The sequence below is a fragment of the Accipiter gentilis genome, chromosome Z, assembly GCF_929443795.1.
Source record: "Accipiter gentilis chromosome Z, bAccGen1.1, whole genome shotgun sequence".
NCBI classification, from domain to species: Eukaryota; Metazoa; Chordata; class Aves; order Accipitriformes; family Accipitridae; genus Astur; species Astur gentilis.
This window is the reverse complement of record NC_064919.1, coordinates 88,876,264-88,896,040: the sequence shown is the minus strand read 5'-3', so window position 1 is coordinate 88,896,040 and position 19,777 is coordinate 88,876,264. Positions and strand designations below refer to the sequence as shown.

The 19,777-nt window shown below is 50.5% G+C and overlaps 1 protein-coding gene across 1 annotated transcript in view; it reads right to left on the bottom strand.

Annotated features, from left to right (window-relative positions):
- Positions 1–9,377: 9,377 nt before the first annotated feature.
- The window catches only part of ONECUT2 (one cut homeobox 2), a 28,350-nt gene continuing 17,950 nt past the window's right edge, over positions 9,378–19,777 (bottom strand). The window contains exon 2 of the mRNA XM_049795823.1: positions 9,378–19,417. Within this exon, the coding sequence (XP_049651780.1) occupies positions 19,131–19,417 (287 nt within the window). The 3' untranslated portion in view covers positions 9,378–19,130. The remainder of the gene's footprint in view (positions 19,418–19,777) is intronic.

Here is a 19,777-nt window from a genome sequence, read left to right as displayed (position 1 = left end):
GCTCACTCTCCCTTTAGAAAGTTGTAGTAGGGTAAAAAAGTGCCAAGCGTCAATTAGTGGTGATCGCCTCCCTGCTGGCTTTTATCTTCTCATTTCCCAAATGTGGTAGCGAAGAGAAGCTCCTCCGAATTCAGCAGGAGCAACAGTCCCTCTGCTGCTGCCATAGCAGAGGGGCTGATTACGGCAACTTCTTCGCCCTGTGGTAAATCAGCTTGTTGCTGGTTTCTGCTGAGGTTTGTGGGGGGAATCGTGACCTCGGGGGGAAGCCGCTCGTCCCTCTGCAGCCGTGCACACCCTTGGCGCCCCGCTGGGACCGGCGGCGAGGGCGTCCGTGGGACGTCACCGAGCGACGGGTGATGCTGCAGGCGGAGGCAGCTCAGGCCTGCAGTGGCTGCATGACACGTTTTCCCTAAACTAATCCTGGGAAATTACGGAATTGTCTTGGCAACAAGGGGACTTTGTATTGGATAGATGGGGCTTTAGGTTGCAGGAGGATGAATATTTGTGTCCTGTTAATGGCAGGTAAGCTGAACTCCCTGCTGCCCTACAGCAACCCCTTAGAAACAAAACCAGCATGCCCGCTGCAAGTGCATTTTCAGAGACCGAGGAAACGGCCCATATATTTGTCGGTAACTGCAGAGGTAACGTGTCCAACAGCTTTCCTGCTTCGCCGCTTTCCTTGTGGAGGGCAGACCCTGAAACTGTGACCGCCAAGCAGCTCCTCGCACCTTTCTGCTCAGCACAGGCTGGTCAAAGGCTCAAACTGATTCGTACCTCCCGGCTGGGTCAGGCTGCCATCAGAGCACGTATAGGCTGCGCTGTGTCTTTCATCCTCTGTGAAACGCACTCTTCTTTTGATACCATCCGTGGTGCGCTGGGCAAGTGATTTATTTATAATTCATAACTCTGAAGCCCTCACAGGCAAGTTCTGCTCTTGCAACAGAGCACAGAGGGTCTAAAATCTGCCTTTTGTTTTCCTGCCAAATTTGTGTTCGTCAGTAAGTGCCAGGAAAAGGTTATTTAATTTGCATCCGTTGGCCTGGCTGAATGGCATCCTTTACGTGACCGCCCGGAGATGGATCACCTCTGAGATGTGTGGCCTTTTATCCCCCTGGGCTCAGAGGTTGCGTTGGGAGCGGCTGCCCGCTGACATCTGAACTCCAAAGGCCAAGAGATCATGAGGCCATAGCGTGGGGAGAAAGCACTAAAGGTGTCGCTGCCGTTGTCCTCGGAGGAGGGGACCGTGCCCGCGATCACATCACTCACGGGGCAGGAGAAAGGGCCAAATGTCACGGGGATGGGGACGGGGACGCCCCGCTGCATTCTGTAACGCACGGCGGAGCTGATGCCTGGCGGCAACGGCTGCGAGGGCTCATCCCTCCCAGGAGCAGACCCAGCGCGAAGGATGCGGAGTTTGAAGTCAAACCTCTGTCTCATTACCTTGATGTCAAAATACGTTATCCACAAAGTACTAAAGAGCGACATTACCTCCTGCTGATTTATGGCGAGGTTTCCAGGGTCTCTCAGAAATGCATGTGAAGACACATTTACACTCCCTAGTGGCGAGGAAAACCTGACACAGCGGCGGAGAGCAGAAATACTCTGGCAGAGCTGAAAGCATAACTGCTGCACCTACGCTGCAGCGCCTGGAGAAAGCCATTATAAATAGCAACCTCTCCCCAAACAGTGCTCCCAGGCCGAGGTGCTGGGGCACCTAATGCGGTGCCTGAAAGGCTTTGAAAGATCTTAAACCGCAGAGCTGATGGATGCAGCTGAGAGGCAGAGGGGTGGTTGAAACGTCGTTCTCCGAGCAGCAGGGGCTGGGGCTGCTGCAGCCGGGGCTGCCGCAGCCGGCTGGGGACCGCAGGCGTCGCCGGACTTGCACCACAAGCGTGCAAACACACCTCTGGCAAAAGGGAGCCTGCCTTGAGTCAGTGTCATGTCAGAGCTTCACGTGAGCGCAGGATTCTGCTCAAGGTGTTCAGAATTTACATTGGGGTTTGAGATAGTTTGCTGCTGTTAATTTTGGCTGGAGTAAATAACTTGAAGTCAATATACCTACTTGAATAATTATGCCAGCATAACTTCGATCAGAAGACAGCCTGTTAAATTAAACTGCAGCACTCTGCTTCCATAACAAAGCTAAACTGAAGATATTAAGTGAGATTTGGGATTATTGAGCCTATGCGTATGATTTAGACTAATGGTATCTCGCATTATCCTGCCGAACAGCATACTGTTTCCCAGCAGTGCAGCACTGCCTCGTTGCATTGGTCTGAACTGCAACTGCTACAATGGGCATAAAGCGCTCAAATTCAGGAAAATATGGCAAAAAGCGCGTTTCTGTAAAATCACTGGAAATGCTCACATGCTACATAAGGTGGGCTCAGCATATGCAGTGGGGACAGATGGGACTTAAATGGGCAGTAAATAATGTCCTGATGTCCCCTGCAAATGTGTTTGCTAATTGCAGCTACCAGGAATTTAATTAAGACCGGGGTTGATGTGTGCTGAACCAGTGGGGTCTTCCCAAGCCGGTGGGCTACGGCCAGACCCTGGGGTGACGAGGAACACGGTTTCGGATGATGGCAAAGGGGTGCTGCAGGTGTTGAGCTCTTTCCTTCCCTTGGCTTTATGGTCAGAGTGGAGTCAGGATTGCAGTTAATAAACCACAATCTCTGTAGTTTCAAGCGGTCATTGTTTAGAGTCAGTGTATTTGCATATCCTCTCTCTGACATGGGTGCTCACATGGAAGACAAATGCTGCTTTCACAAAAAGGAAAAAAAGGAGGATGCTGCTGCCTGATAGCACGTCCCCAGGCTTCTATCTATCTTCTCTGGCCAGCTCTGTTGACTTCATCAGGTTCCATGTTCTGTTCAGGTCCCTTCAAAAGACGTCCAAGGCAGCTGTGCACAGGAACGCTTTCCATATTCTATGTTTCTTCCGGAAAATGCCCCACATTTGGCACAGAGGCAGTGTGTCGTGCAAATGCCCTGCTCCAGGCTAGTTCCCTCCCAGTGCACCCAGCACAGGTGCCTCCCTGCCTGGTAACTGGCGGAAGCTGAAAAGCTTGTCTGCGGAACATCAAGGTCTGTAGCAGATTATTGGAAACTGAGGGGGATCTTGATGTGAGCCTCCTTAGCGGTACGGAGATCTTCTCTGATGGATGAAGTCAGCATTAATCCACCGCGTCTCACCTGGGAGATGCTTTGCTGACGGCGTGGTGCGAGCATCGCCCCTGCCCAGAGACAAATGGGCACCAACGGTGGGAACCAGGAGCAGATGGCAGGAAGGTGATGTGAATTGTACCCTCTGGAAAGACCTTCGGTGCTTAACAGAAATCCATGATGCCACCTGACACGGGAGCAATGCTGCAGTCAGCCCAGGTCAGCTCCAGGATGTACCGTGTGCTGTGGAGCTGAGAAGACAAAGCAGATTTGGGTCTGAGGGTTGAAGACTGCTGTATGCACAGCTGAATGAGAGGGTCCCTGGGGGGGCTTTGGGAGCTTGTACAGTAGCGGTGGGCACCGGAATGGTGTTAGCAGCCATTGCAAACCACCCCAAATCCAACCAAACAGCCAAGTCAGCATTGCAGGATTTGCGATTTCATAGTTAAGTTGCTATGACCGTCTGCTCTCACGGCGAGGACGGTTGGTCCTTTGGTTAGCGGAACAGTCTGGGGATAATTTACTGCTCTTCGGGGACCCAGTAGCCCAAAATGGCTTCAAAGGGGGATTGCAGCTCCTCAGCCAAGTCAGTGCAAAACATCTGTGCTCCTTCAAACGGCACCTGGCAGCGCTGTGGGAGAGCTGCGGCTTCTGCCCAACACCCAGGCACAGACCCCAAACGTCCCAGCGCTCGAGAGTGAGAAACAGCAGGAAGGACCCCAGAGAAAGGGCTTTCTCCTTGAATTCTGGACCGAGAAAACAGCCAGCTGCCACGGGATGACTTAGGGGTTTGGCCTCTGGCTTTGGTGTAAGTCGCTGTGTGTGCATGAGGTGCTGGAGGGTGCAAGAAGTACCTTAGCAGCCACTGGCACTTTAAATCTTTTTCAAAGGTCCGCGAACGTGCGAAGGTGCCCGGGGACAAACTTCAGCTTCGCCTGGCTGCCCGTGTGCACGGCAAGTCAGAAAGCGTGCGCCCACCGTCCGCGCTCCTGAAAGCGCCAGGGAGCAAAGCCCTTCGGAGCGACCCGTGCTGCGTGAACCGGCCCCGGCCCCTCCAGCGCGGCCGCCCAGGAGCCCTGGACGGGATGGACCCTCCGTGCGGCCCAAGGTTTTCTCCTGGGGTGATGGAGAGGGAGCTGTCATGCAGAACCCAGAGCCCTCGGTCATTCTTTTCCTGTCATTTTTAAGGATGATCCATAATGTGTGAACATCACCCGCAATCGAGGCCTAATTACGTTTCTCAAGTGAGCACGTTGCATTTTCAAGGAAGTCTTAAACGAGCACTTAAGCTGTAATGCTCCTGAGTGCAGCGCTGCGGGTTCCAGGGCTGGCTCTGCATCCTGCGGCTGCGCTGGGCTCCTCGCAGCCAACTCCCACAAGCGCTTTTATCACAGAGTTATTAGGCCATTATGGTCTACGATTGTCTTTTACTGCCTTTGATTTCTTCTGTTGTCAGGCGTGAGGAAAGTGATGTGTAATACGATCCAAAGTGTTCTTGTTTGTTTTAATCTACTGTTTTAATATATTATGGCTTCCTGCCATTATGCCTTTCTGAGATGGACCCTGGAGTCACTCGCAGACGTTTTATATGTGCAGACGCTGAAAGGCATTTTTCCAATGGGTACATCTTATGGTAGGCAGAACTAATCTGAGGTTTTTCTCCTCTGTGTGCACATTGATGCTGGTTGTTTCCACCTGAACATCGACAATCCCGCTGCGGTGCCCTGCCATACTATGTATCACAAGTGTTTTTTCCTCCTGGCTGTTTTGCTTAAGCACTTCTGTGCCACATGTGCTAAAAATACATACCGGCGGCATTGCAAAGGCTTCTGCTGTTTTCCCCCAAAAGAAAGGCAGTTGCCTTACAACGACACTCTGTAACATAGTGTGCCTTTCCCTGCGTGCTGGCTTCCAGGCTTTTCCCCCGGGGTTCCCTAGAAGGCTTCAAACCGGGGCTGAGCGTTTGGATCAAACCCGATGGCAATACGGTAAGTTAAAAACCCCGTTGCCAGCACTTCATCTGCAGTCAAGAGGGACCCGTGCCATGACCACGGCGGGGTCCGACACGGCAGATCGTTACTGTCAAGTTCAGCCTGACGGATGCACTGCCGTCCCCGGTGCTGCTGCGTGCCGGCTTGCCCAAAGAGGAGGAGGAGGAGGAGGAGGAGGAGGAGGAGGGGAGCGTGATGCCCGCTCCTTCAGGCTGGGCTGCTCTGCTCTACCTGCAAGGGGAATGAGCGTTCAGGGGAGCAGCCCGGACTCCCCACCACATGCCGGGGAGCGGGGACACCAGCCGGCCTGGCCGCCCCGGAGTGCCCTTGCATCCCCACGATGTAAGTGCTGGGTTTTGGTGGGGTGTATTTTTAACATTGGTAACAAAACTGAGGGGTTTTTTTTTTTAAAGCATTTTAACCTGGAATAATTGTGCGAGCCCCGGCAGGGTTAAGAAACAGCGAGTCGGGGGGAATTCACAAGGGTGAGCTGCTCCAACAGGGAGAGGGAAGCCGATCCCCTCGCCACGGGGTGCCAAGTCTGCCCTGGACCTGTCACGACCTGGCGCTGGGAAAAGCCACAAAAGGAGAGAGCAGCAATTCTTGTCTCGGAGGCTTCCAGCTGCTGCCAGCCAGCAGAGGGGAATGGGAGGCTGCAGTCGGGAGATGGAAGCAGCTCTGCTCTGGGGACACCGGCTCCGGCCGCCTGCCCTGGGGTTGTAGGGAAGAGTCAGCAGAGGGTGTGCGAAGAAACGCCGTGGCTGTTGAAGGCCCTTTTGGGCTCATACCGCTGTGTTTTGCAGGCCCGCGTTTGACTCAAACATAAGCCAATACACCGAGGTGGGCGAAGAAGAGCCTTATGTAGATGGTGTGGGTCGCCCGGTGCCACGCAGGACGCAGCCGGTGCCACGGGTGCCCTGCTGCGGCTGCTGTGCGCAGCCAGGAGCTTCCACCGGGATAACGGGAGGACCTGGAGCACCGAATCCTCGTGGGGTTCCTCGGCTGAGCGCGGCCGCTTCTCCGTCCCCTGGAAGCACGCGTGGCTGTGTGCGCGGGGGGCCTGGCCACGGCCGCGCGTGGGCTGTGCCGAGGATGCTCCGGCAAGTCCGCCGGGCACCGGGTTGGATCAGCTGCCCCCGTTTGACGGGTCGGTGGGTAATGCCCAGCGTTCGCAGCACCGCTCGCTGCTGCGGCACAGCCCGGCGCCCACCGAGGCCAGCGGCTTCAGCATCAGTGCAGCTGGGCACTGGCAGAGCCGAAGGTGTCCCTTTGCCTGAGGAATTTTCAGCAGTTAAAGCATTTGTGGCTGGAGCCAAACAGATACAGCCCGGCTAAAATCCTGCCACGTGCTCAGGTCATCCTTCAGCTTTTCGTCAGCTTAATGAAATGGTCCCGTTTCCTTCTTCCAGATGTGCCCATTGCTAAGTGCTTAGAAAATGCATTCCCAGGGGAATGATCCCGCAAGTGAAATGGAAATGACCTACCCTGGGCTGCATTAGTCTCAGTGTCATCGCTTCTATTTTTTTCTGTTAAAAGTGTTTTTACCCTTCCAGCGGTCAGCTACCCTCCCGGCCCTTCCCTGGGAGCGGCAGCCATCCCGGGGGCACTCGCTCCCGTGGTCTTCACCGCTGCCTTCTCCCGGAGCAGACCCCTCTGCCGGGGCGGTTTGCTGCCCACGGCAGGAGCCCGGAGCTCTGCATGGAGAGAGGGCTCGGGAAAACACACCTGACCCAGCTTGTGCCTTCTTGCTCTCCCCGCAGAGCCCGAGCACCGGGATCTGGTTTGGGTCAAAGCCCAGCCTGCGCGGGTGGGCTCCTTTCCCCGGTGCGCGGGGGCAGCGGGTTTTGGGGTGAGGCTGCCTTGTCGCTTCCATTGCCCCCGAACGCGGAGCAGCTCGTCAGTCGTAGCTGTGCGAGGGGAGCGTGGGGCAGGAGCAGGGCGCTCGGAGAGATGCTCAGCTCCGTGCCTGGCCGGAGGGAGAGTGTGAGCTGCTGGGAACATGGGGCTCGGGGGGGGGGGGGGCTCGGTTCCCTCCCCCTCCTCAGGGGTCCCCAGCACACCCCAGCCAGAAGGTGAAGGTGGAAAGGAGACTTGAACAGCAGCGTTCTGGGCTCTTTGACACAAAATGCTGAAGAGGCAGGTCTGCTTTTATTTGCACTGGTAGCTACTCAGCAAAGTTAAATGAAGCAGCGTAAATTTAATTAATGGCAGAATCTGGCTCAGTGTCGAGAGAGGGGTATGAAGAGAATGAGCATGAAAACAAATTCTTCTGTGATTTTATTAACCCCAAGGTTAAAAATCGGTGCTAAGGTTAGATTCAAGATAATAAACCCCACAGTGCCCTTTCTACTGGTGACGGTGCTGCAGCCCCCCCTGTGCACAGTCCTCGGTGCTCACCTGGGGACGGGACACGGTGGTTCCCGGGGGGGGCCGCAGCGTCCCTCCCGCAGCCGCCCGTGCCCTCCCCAAGGCTGCGCTGAGGCGGCCGACCCTGCCGCAGGCATCGGGGTGGGCAGAGAGAGGAATGGCACCTGGAGTCATTCTTCCACCGCTGCCAAAAGGTTAAGGAAGGAAAGGGCCATTTTTATGGGATTTTTTTTTTTTTTTAAGAGGTAGGAAAGTGCTTTTCCTTGTTCATTTAGTTTCATGTTTTATCTACTTGTGATGAGATTACTCAAGGAGAAAAAACAGAAAACCTTGCCTATAGCTGGAGTAAAACGAATGAATGAGTGCAAACCTGCTACGTCCTCCTTGCCATCAAATTTCGACTCGAGGAACCTCCTGCCTCCTCCAGTAGTGCTGCTTCAGGGAATGAAAGTGTGGTAATTTACTTGATTTTATGGTAATTACGTTGCATCGTGTAATTCAGTGATTTACATAAATATAAAGTGATTTCTCCTTTAACAAATATCTTCACTACTGTAACATAGGCAGCGAGTTACCACCAAACTGAACCAATTTTTGGCATTTTCTTGGGAAAACCAGAGGCCACTGGAAAAGGAAAAGGACAAAGAAGCTGAGGCTGATGACCCGTGTCTTTGCCAGTCCCTCCCTGGGCTGGTTTGCCCTGGGAAGGGGCCCGAGCCCTTCGGGAGCAATGTCAGTGACGGCTGCTGAAGGATGGGTGGTTCCTCGGAGGAGTCACCCTCTTCAAACAGGAGCTGATGTGTCCTGGCCAGGCTGAGGCCGGATTTTGCACACAAATAACGAAACTCTGCTTATAAACGCAGTTGTACCTGCTTGTCCCACCTGTGAGACCCAAACCCGGTGCCCCCCCCCGCTCCCCCAAACCAGTGCTGAGACTAAAACGCCTGGGGAGAACGGTGGGAACCTGTGGGTCCCGCACCTAGGTACCGGCAGAGCAAGAGGAACGATGGGCCACGTTCCCGTCGCCTCACCTCCGAAGCGCTGCTGGTGCTGTCACCCCCTGCCCGGGGGGGGCCACGACCCTTTCGGGGGGAAGAAGGATGCTCAGCAGGCAGCAGCGCTCATCCCGTTTTCTTCTCCTGCTTTCAGCCTCTAGAGCAAAGCCATATCATCGCCCTCTGCCCAGAAGCTACGGCGTTACTAGATGCGAATGCAGTGCTCTGTTTCATTTTCAGTCAGGCTACACAATTAAAGGATTTTTCTTTACAAAAGACCTTAAATACTCACACGCCAGAGGCCCAGGTCCCGGTCTTGCACAGACCGCTGAGCAGTGTCAGTGAAGTCAATGCGTATGCATCGCACAGCGCATGATAAGCAGGAGGAGTAAAGGTTAATGCACTGGAAAGTCTGTGCCAGAGGAAACCCGGGAGAGGAGGTTTGCAAAACGCTCCACTCGAGAGATCATCTGCGGGATAATGAAGCTGCCTCTCTCCCTGCCCTGATTTGTCCCTATTCCATTATAATCCGCATCTGGCGCTAGTTACACGAGCTGCGTTCATAGAAGAACGTGCCAGGTCTTTTTTCAAGTACTTTTCGCTCATACTTGGCCAGACCCTAGATGCAACGTAGCGTTGTCGGGATGTGGTCCTACATCAGTCTGACTGTGCTGGGCTCTGCTTTCCCCTGCTGTACCCCCCGGCAGCGGTAACAGCCCGAGCCGGTGCTGGGGCCCCGGGTAGCGAAGCTCCGCGCCGCCCCGTGGTCTGGGACCGGGCTGTGGGGAGCAGCCAGACACTAGGAAGGCACCTGGAAAAAAAACAGGAACTTTTCATCGCACAAGGAAGCAAAAGCGTTGTTTTCCTCCTTTATTGAACTTTGGCAAATAATATGTGTGTGTGGGTTTTACATCAATAGCTATAAATAAAAATTTGAAAGCAATGTAATACTTGTCATTAAGATAAAGGACATCTATTGGCACAAATCATTGAGTAAAAACCCTTTAATGATAAAATAACATTCACTCTTTAGCTACTTTATTTGTCTGAAAAACTCAGCTTACACTCAGTTCAACATATCACCTTCCACAAAGTTAAAAAATGACATAAAATGACATAATAAAATATACCTTAAATTTCATAATACAAGTACCTTGGCAAATTTTAGCAAGCTGGACCATCTACTGCTGGCCACAGTAGTGAACATTGCCATTGTCTCACATACCCCTCCTTGCCTTTGGACTGAAAAATGCAGGTGAACTCAGCGTGTAGGTATTACAACAACTGCGTGTCGTCTGAGTAGCATTGGGATCTGCTAGCATGAGTTGAGTCTGCCGAAACGAATATCGAGTCTGCTTATTGCGGAAGAACACATAAAGCTTCCTGGAAGATTAAACACTATTACAATCATTAACTGTCTTACAAAAAAACCTATTTAAAATTCTCGTATCCATTACTGTCTTTGGCAGATAAATAAGAAAAAAAAAATAAACAGACTATATTACAAAGCTTTCATTATCACAATCTACTGTATAAGGCCAAATAAAAATATGTTTCTTTGCACTAATGAAAGCACATCTCTAATATATCCTTAATGACAGACAATATAAACACTCTACCGACGTTACTTCAGATGCCTCGTTAGAAGACTGCGACTTTCGTACTCCTATTCCCCAAGTGGCACTCTTCTACGCAGAGTAAAGTGTATTTAGTAGTTGATTTGGCTTTATGTCCAGCACGATCAGCGAGTCAGGGTCACGTTAGGAGTCTGAAGCCGGACCCGGATAGAAAAGACAATCAATTTGCCGGTCCGCGAGCGGCACTGCAAAACTGGGGGGTCTTGGGCGTGAAACCGGTTTGTGACACGAGGGCGAAATCAAAGCGGGTATAAAACTTTTTAAGACACCTGAACCCCGAGCGGAGGGTGGTGCGTGGCGGGGCGGCCGGGGCCGGGGCCGGGACCGGTGCTCCTGCTCCCTCCCGGTGGGAGCGCGGCAGCGGGGTCACCGGCCGCGCCGCCCGGACCGGTGCCCCGCGACGGGCTCCTCCGTCGCGACGGGCGAGGCGGCTGGGGGAGCGCCGCCGACCCCCGACTCGCCTGCGTCCTGCCGAGCGCCCGCCCCGTCGCGACACGCGACGCGACGGTCGGCCCGGGCAGGAGCCGCAGGCGAGGCGAGGGAGGCGGCCGGCGCTCCCCGAGCACGGCCACCGCGGCCGGTCGGGTCCCCCGGGCCTGCCATAAAGCCAAAGTAACTCCCGTTCCTGGGAAAAAACGCACAGTTGGCTCCCTTTTGAGCAAGACGTGTATTTTCACGCGACTGGCTTACGGGTCGAATTGGCTGGGAAAAAGCCGCCAGCTGGCCAAACTCTTCCTCAAAAACCAATTTAACTGGAATTCAATTTGAGCCTGTGTTTAGAACACGGACAGATCAGAACCGATGCGAGTTATCAGTTCTGATAAGTACTTCACCGTATGAGGCAAAACTGTGCATGTTTTCACAGCTTAAAGGTATACACAACTGCGCCACAGCTGCTAACAGATAACAGGCTCCATGCATAAATAAATACCATCAAACCAAAAGACCTATTTTCAAATTCAAAAAAAGAAGTTGCCATTAAGAACCACGATGCATCACACTGCTAAGGTTTTGCCTCATGCATAAAAATGGTAGCGCTGATTGGCAGTTGCTAATTATAATACTACACTGTCACACGGAACACTTAGCTGTTCAGACCAAGTAGCACAAATGTAGAAAATAATCTTTTTTTTTCTTTTTTTTTTCAACAGAGCAAATTAACACAGATTGTTTCTTCAGCAAAATATGAAACTGTAAACTTTGGGCTCATTCTGCAACTTTTCCCCAATCTGTAATAAAGAAAAAAAACCCAACGGGAAGAAAGACTGACGTACATTTTTAAGCGCACCTTTTCCGTCTATTACAAAAGCACAACCTAAAACGTATAAAGCTTTTTTCTTTTTTAAATCACAGTTACCAAAAAGAAACAGTGAATAATTTATTACATACGCTATAATAACATTACTCTAAACAACTATTCTCTATGAGGTATATCTGAGAAAATTCGGTAAGGGATTGCACGGTCTGCGTTGCCAACATGCCCAGTTTTATATTAAAGCTTTGGAACCATGAAGAAATAGAGGAGGAGGAGGAGGAGAGGGAGAGAAGGAGGAGGAGAAGGAGGAGGAGGAACAGGAGGAGGAGGAGGAGGAGGAAGAAAAGGAGGAACAGGAGGAGGAGGAGGAGGAGGAGGGGGAGGAGGGGGAGAGCCTTTGGTATTATTAGGAGTTTTGTTCTTTGCAGGGCTGCATTGCAAAGCACCACAGTACAAAAAGCCCACCAGGTACGATTCGGCGGCCCAGTTGAAGCTGAGGTATTCACAGGAAGAATAAAAAAAGCACAGAGAGGTCTAGACTGGCAAAATCGTTGCTTTGGTTCAAGCAAGGCACTCGTCCCGTGGTAATGTCACACTTTGCAAGTGAAGCATGAGTCCGGTAAGGAACGCGATTGCTGCAGAGGACCCTGCCAGCTCTGGGGATTTTCTGTGTCCCGCCTGCCACCCGCCCGTGCGGGCAGGGGGTGGCGAGGGGCACGGCGGGAAGGTTTCGCCGAGCACAAGGACAGATCGTCTCCTCCACGCCCAGAAGGCATCCTGAGAATTATTATAGCTTTTTGTTGAAGGAATACATATACAGAGAGAGATAAAAAGCACACTTGTCAAGTCCCTATCTTTTCCAATACAGACTTAGAACAAAAAAGAAACACAAATTAAAAGGCAACACTTAACCAAAGCGGAGCTTTTGCGTTGAGCTGTCGGTAATTTGTCTATGTGAAGCCCGAGGCATTGCTCGGGCAGATTTCCTAGGGAAAGGCTCAAGCCCCTGCAGCAGACGGCCCCGTCCCACCCCCCACCCTGGGATGCGGCTCCTCGGGGCTCTGCACCGACACGGTGCCTCACCGACGCAGGAGATGCTGCGCTGGGGCGAGTGTCGCCTCCCTTAATTGTCATTAAATCGAGGCGTTTGTACTCGTGCGGGTCAGGTCCGGAGATTTATAAGCCAGCTTTCAAGCTCAGCCAAAAAGTGCATACCTGCAATCTGAATTTTTGTTTTTCTCTTTTAAATTTACCTACCAGCCCCTGCTCACCATCGTCTTGGTTTTACTGTGGAACAGGCTCTGCTAATGGCAGGATTAGGGGGGGCTCCGAAAGAAAAGCTGAACTCGTGTCTGAACGTGCCTGTGGGAAGCTGCGGAGGTACAGCGTGGTGGGAGCAGCGAGCAGTGCCCAGGAGTGGATTCGGCTCATCAGAGCGTTTGGTTCAGTCGCATAAACAGGATAAAACAGGCTCAAAGAAACAAATGCTAAAGGGCACCACTAATTCCCCAAAGACAAACAAACAACTTTTAAGTAATCGCTTAGGAACATGATACTAATGGAGCTCAACGTAGCTTTGCTTCATTGCTAACTTGAGAAAAATAATTAATTGAATTTCGTATGAGAACTGTAACTGCGAACAACAACAGAAAAATGTGAGCAGGAGGGAGCCGCCTCCGTATCTGCCGTGCTCGCCGGGTTCAGCAGACACCGTGCGTGTGCGTGGGCCAGGCAGAACGGGGCTCGTCCAAGCAGAGGGCTTGCTGCTGGGTGTCCAAAATTAAGAAGAATCCCCCTCCCCTCAGCCTAGCTGTCAGCAGTGGGCTCCGCCAGCGTGGGGGCCCACGGACCAGCCCGTTAGATTCTGTTCAAGCATGGCACTGCTCGTAAATACTAATTTCTAGTGCTAATTGCTGCTGCTGCTGCTGCAAACGCCCGCCCATACATACTTAAGCAGGACTTCTGCAGGTGGCCGCATGCAGATCCCTTTCCCCAGGGAATCGGCTGATGGACAAAGCCTGGATTCATCTCCAGGTCAACACAACCGCTCCATCCACTGGAATTCGGCGTGGGGATGGACGTGAAATGGTTTCACGTCTCCAAACGTTTGCGGCTGGCAGGAAGGCATAAGGGAAACACAGAAAATGTCGTCACCAGAATTGGCAGCTTCCAGAAGAAGTATTTCTTTGGGTATCTGGGTTGCAGCTGTACATTACAGTGTGTAGGAGAGAACAGTTGAAACTATAAAAGAGCACAAGCAAAATGCAGACCGCACAGAGAAAGAAATCTTTGGTATCTTTGGTATCATCAACACGATTAAAATTACAAATGGAAAAAGTCAGTGAGGTAGCCTCTTTGGTTCTCACTAGAAATAGAAAGGTTTTTTCTTTTTTTCTTTTTTCTTTTTTTTTTCTTTTTTCTTTTTTTTTTTTTTTTACACACACAGAAGTTCATTCTTGGAAGCAGCTAGTTTAAGGGTTTCTCTCTTTTTGCTTGGCATGTATTATTTTTCCCCCAGCTTAAGTTTTAAGAAGCCACAAAGTTCAGGCAAAGTATCCCAGTGTCTTTTTTTTCCTACCGTTTCTGAATGCACAGTTTTAGGTTGAATATTCATTGCTTGTCCTCAAAATTCGCTCTGTTGTTCTTAGAGAAAATCGGCTGTAGTGCTTTAAAGGTAATTCTAAATAAAAAATAAAAACTATACAAGGGCATCCTCAGATGATGATGAATAAGTTAAATAAATAAGTTATATTATGAAGGCTTTATGTGCCATAATAAAGGTACGTCGCACTTTCTAATCAGATGGGAAGGGATTAACTTAAATAATTTAAACTTTGATATTTAAACAATTAAAATTAATTAAAAGAAGAAATCAAAACTAGACTCCTGTTACATGTAACTCGTAATTTTTCTGCTGTCTGTAACAGAACCTGGCTGCTCTATGAAGCAATACTAACTTTTAAGTGTATTTACTAACATAGGCTTCGCATCTCTGATGCGCTACAACAGTAAAATGGATAAATAAGCAAGATTAATCCCAAATTAATTCATAAATGATTGAATTTATGAATAAATAGCTACAAATAACTAACATTGGAGCCTGATCCCGCAGCCTGTATTCAGGCAAAACTCCCATTGAATTTTAAAGCTAAAATGAAACTCAATGGGATTTAGACTGAACAGAGATTTCAGGACCTACTCTAAGACTAAATTAAATAAATTACAATATTGATAGATAATATATTGGCTTAAAACCCACAAGTGTCTGGAAAAAAAATAAAACCATTTTAAGCTCTGCCTTTTAAAAAAATTTAAACAATAAAAATTCCCCTTAATAAATATAAAGGAGGCCAAGTATAAAGTTTCCCCATGTCTTAAAAATACTTAGGTATTGTGACAAGCAAGAAAAACATTGGGTTTTGTCCGAAGCTAGCACACTCTTTGCAATACCATGTCGTTACCGTGTCTTGCTTTGGAAGAGGAGATCCCTATTCCCTTATGCAGGTTTGAGCGTAGTTTGCTGGTTTAGTCCTTCGCAGGTCTTTGGATTCAGCTTTAGGTAAGAGAGAGCCAGAATAAAGCTATTCAACCGAAGTCATCAAGCACATTCTTTGTTCCTTCACGGATGATTAAGCAATATCCAAGGTTTCTTGAAAGTTGAATTCATCTTGGATGTGCCTGTGGTAGTAACTCCAAGTACACGGTACAGAAGATGCTGGGATACTATCTGTACATACTAGTCTTTCGTATCAGAATAAATAAAAGGAACAAGTTACATTACACGGCTCTATAGATTCATAAATATATGGTATATAAACGTAACATATCTGAGTTTTTTTTAGTACGGGCAGAATATAGCATATATTATGCTCGTACTTGTACATACAAATATATCTACCCACAGTATATGCTATTGACACTCCTCTTCTGAGATAGCTGCTACATAAAAGCCTACAAGAGTTGACAATGAAATGGAAGACATAACATAGGGCCATGAAAGATGCAGGGATAAAAAATGCAGCAGTATTTCCAGATGTTCAGATGAAAATGACTTTTGACAAATATGGAGGAAACATGGGCATTGATATATTTGCAATCCCCAGCACAGAGAAGCCTCATGCGTTTTGCTAAACAAATGCTGCAGTGCGGGCAGCAAGGCCAGCCTTGGCACTACTCAGTGTGATTATGTCGTTCCTGGCGTGAGATGGCGGATCAACATTTGAAAGATCAAGAAAAAAAATTAAGCCGTAATATTGCGTAACAAAACCTTCCAGAATTTGGAGAAAATGAATGACTTCATTGAAGATACTTTTTCTTATAATTCAGGAATTGATCTAGACTTATTTGGTTATGGCTATTGGGACGAACTCCGAAGAGAAATAAAAAGCCCAGGTCTTTGCTCACAGGCTTCACGAGAAGCCCAGGGCAGGCTCCCCTCTGCCTCTAAGGACGGTGGTACGCGGGATGCAAACCCTTCGGTCGGTGGACGTCCCTAACGTGAAGTGTCCCAAGGTCCCCATCTCTGCGGTGGGCACCGGCTGCCAGGCGCACGCCTTAGGGGATGCCTGGGGCTCGGTCGTTGTCCAAGATGACACGCTGCTCTGCCTTGGGACTGCGGGAAGGGGAGGGGAGGTAAGGAACGACAGTTGGGTTTTCACGGGTGGCGTGTCATCTCCTGCCGTGCTCACAGGGGCACTATGGAATGGAGCGTGAGAAAAGTGATCGAAAGCCAGCCTCTGCCTGCTGCGGACTGCGAGAGGACGCTTTCAGAATGAGACACTGCCCCGGAGGGCAATGCCACGTTCAAAGCGCAGGTGGAGAGGCGGGTTTGAGTGGACCCCCTTGGATGGGAATGAAGGTGAAACTTCAACATGACCAGACCACCTCAGCTGGCCCTGCTCTACAGCGTGCTGACTCAGAACTTCTCGCTCAAATACCCGGAGGCATCCGTACACATCAGCCCAGACCTGAACCACTTTTTGGCAGCTTTATTCCATGTCTGACTTACAAGGCTTCTTTGGATCATTTTCAAATCATGCATGATCTGCCTGGAAATCTAAGTTGAGGGATGTTTTGATTCCCAGAGCTTGTCCTGAGCGGACAAGGCTTTTTTATTTTCTTTCTTTTTTTAAGTGTAAGCATTGGAAAATAACTGCAGCACTTTTGCAAAGTAGTTAAAAAGAAGCCCTTGTTTAAAGGTAGAGATGGAGAAAAATGGTAGCACTGCTCTCCAGCTGTGAAGATAAATCTGGACCTAGGTCTGCGTGTCATGATTTGGATCATCATGACTTTGATCAACCAACATAACATGTCTAATATGTCAAAACGAACTACTGAACTGCCACATGAACCGCTGAAACCTCTATTTTGGTTCAGATCGGGATCTGATCTCAGTGAGCCAGGCTGTGGCGGTGCTCAGCACTTACAATGACATAAATCGGTACATATATATTGCAAGTTTTATCCCCAGGGAAGGGAAAGAATGGTGTAGGTTACTCAACCAATTTCACATACAGAAGGATGGCTGTTCAAAGCTCTAGACATACAGGAGACCAACTCTACCCGACAAAACAAGTCATACCCAACCGACAAGTTTTTCCTACGTGGCTCTGGAGAGAGGAGACATACCAGCGTAGTATCCCAACGTCTTGCACTTGGAGTCCATGCAGCTCTTGGAGAGATCCCATGTGGGGCAGAAACAGGAAAAACATAAATAAACCCGCTCTTTTGGTTGCGCAAAGAAACAGAAGTGATTACCTGTACAGAGATCAATGGTGCTATATGCATTTAGTCGTGCAAGAGGAGATAATGAACTGAAACACAAGTAGTGAGAATCCTCATCTTTGGTATTGTAGCTGTTGAGGTTTTGGTTGCTCTGTTCCTTGTTCTTTTGAAAAAACTGCATAGGCACAAATTAAAGACAATCTTCAACTTTAAGATGACTGAGTTGTCAAATGAAGCAGCAATCGTACTGGCTTTGCTTTGTTCTCGTTCTTGTCAACCCTTTCTTTGAGATCTGCTTCCTAAAACGTCCAAGATGTCTGTCAAAACACAGTGTGTTACTCATTTTGTTTCCTGACGTGCTTCCTTGTTTTTTTTTATTTTTATTTTATTTTTAAATGGAACAGTTTGTTGCAGAAGAAGTAGGTGCAGAAAACGTTTCTTTGGTTTCGATTAAGTAGTACATAAAAAAAGTCTCAAGTGTCTCTAAAGAACCACGACCGCACTTGGCTTGCTGCCGCGGACTCGGCCGGTGCTCCGGGAGGGGCCGTTCACTGGTAAGCGCGCACATCGAGCGGCCGCGGCCGTTTCGGCGGCGCGGGTCGGGGCTGCGAGGCGCGGACGGGGCCGTGGCGTGGGTGCGGCGGCTGCGGCCGGGGCTCCGCTCGCGTCGGCTGCCAGCGCTGCCTGCCCGCTCCGCCGCAGGGCAGCCGCCGGAGGTGGAGAGAGGGCTTGGAGTTTGTGAGGCTTCCCCGTCGCCAAACAACCACCCGCACCAGCGGTGACAAAGAGAAAATGGCAAGTTATAAACATCTTTGGCTTGCAGTAATCCTGTCTCTTTGGTGTGCTGTGTTCCCGCCAGCTTGGGTAACCGGCGGAGAAAAGGAACTTAGGGGATGCAATAGGTCTAGATGGCATATTGAAGTCATATGCGGCACATCTAAAACGGTCAGTGGCATCTGAGGGCTTGTTTCTGCTTTTTTTTTCCTGCTTGAAAGTACCATAAAATACCGAAAAAATGAACAAAAGTACACTGAACGCTAAACACGTTTCAGTAACAAGAACGTTGTCGAGGAGAAACTAGAATCCTGGTAACTAAAAAGGACGTATTAATGACCTAAAAAAATCTAGATCTTTCAAAACGTTGTGTTTGCTCCATGTACTGTAGCAGTTAAATTGACCTCCTGAGTGTGCATCTGCATTAGGTACAAACACAGAACTTGTGACAAACTGCAAACTGTGCTTGAGGCTCGTGTGGTCACAGAGGTGTTCCCTACCAACCTTGGAAGTTAGGCTGCATCTTGAAAGAATCGCTGTAGTGAGTCCAGGATCGTACCTATCTCTATAGCTACCGGCTTTGTGCTTGATACTTTGAGCTCAAGTGAACTGAATTTTTCTGATCCAAGATCAAGCTATACTCACTGATTAAATTAAACAAACTAGAAATAAAATAAAAAAAAAACCAAACAAAAACTTAAAGTTTGATCTCTCTTCTTTTTTCCCAAAACACTTAACAAAACCATGCCTGAGTTTTAAAAACAGGTTCTTGGATTCTTTAGCGTCTACGTGTCAGACTTTGTGCTCCGTTCTCGTGTGGCCGCGCCACTGCGGCGAGCTTTGGTGCAGGGCGGTGTGGCCAGCACCGGCGCCCTGCCGGCAAACGCCGGGCACGCGCAGGTTGCCCGGGCTCGCAGCGGCACCCCCGCCGGCCGGGGCTCTTTGGGGCTCAGGAGAAACTTGCCTCACGAACGACTCCCCTACGTTTCAGACCTGCTTCGCCTGTCCTGAGCATAGTATTGTAGAGAAAGAGGTTAATTTTTCAACTTGCGCCTGCTAAGACTGACTAAAAGCCGTAAGAATTGTCTTCTGTTACAGCTGGGCTGGGGTTCGTTTCCAGGAGGATTGTGCTTTAAGTCACCAGTGAAGGGCCCCGCCGCGAAGCCGCTCTCTCCGCCGCGCCGCGCCGTGCCATGCCGCGCTGTGCCGGCCGCTCCCCGTCACGCTTTGGTACAGGTGCTGGGGGCCGAGGAGGAGCCCCCGGAGCTCAGGTCGTCCTGCCACTTCTCCAGGCTGCGCCGCCGGGCGTTCATGAAGAAGTTGCTGACGGTGGTGAGCTCCAGGCCCAGCTGCTGGGAGATGGTGATCTGCATTTCTTTGGAAGGGCGCTTGTTCTCCTTGAAGATGGCGAAAAGCGTTCTGCGCTGGAGGTCCGTGAAAACCAGGCGAGATTTCTTCTGGGAGTTGTTCCGCTCTTTGTTCGGCTCTTGCTCTTTGCGTTTGCAGGCTGGGGAAGGGGTGGGCAGCGACAGAGAGAAACCAAGCGTCAGGACGCGCGCGGCTGCCCGCAGACCCCGCCGGCCACGCGCAGCGGCGGGCATGAGCTGTCACCCCCCTGCAGGACCCGCCGGACCGGGGGCGCGGGGCTGCCGGCGGTGCCGGCACCGGTGGCACCGGTGCCGGCACGCGGGACCCGAGGGCTCACGGAGGAATCCCTGGGGGGCTACGCTGGTGTTCACTCTCGCACCCCACAGACCTTTGCCTTTTCAGAAATGATGTTGGACGGGCACCTGTCCGGTGGGCGCTCGGGCACTGAACTCCTAGGCAATCGCAGCGCTCCCCCCAACCATGCCCAGACACGGCCCTC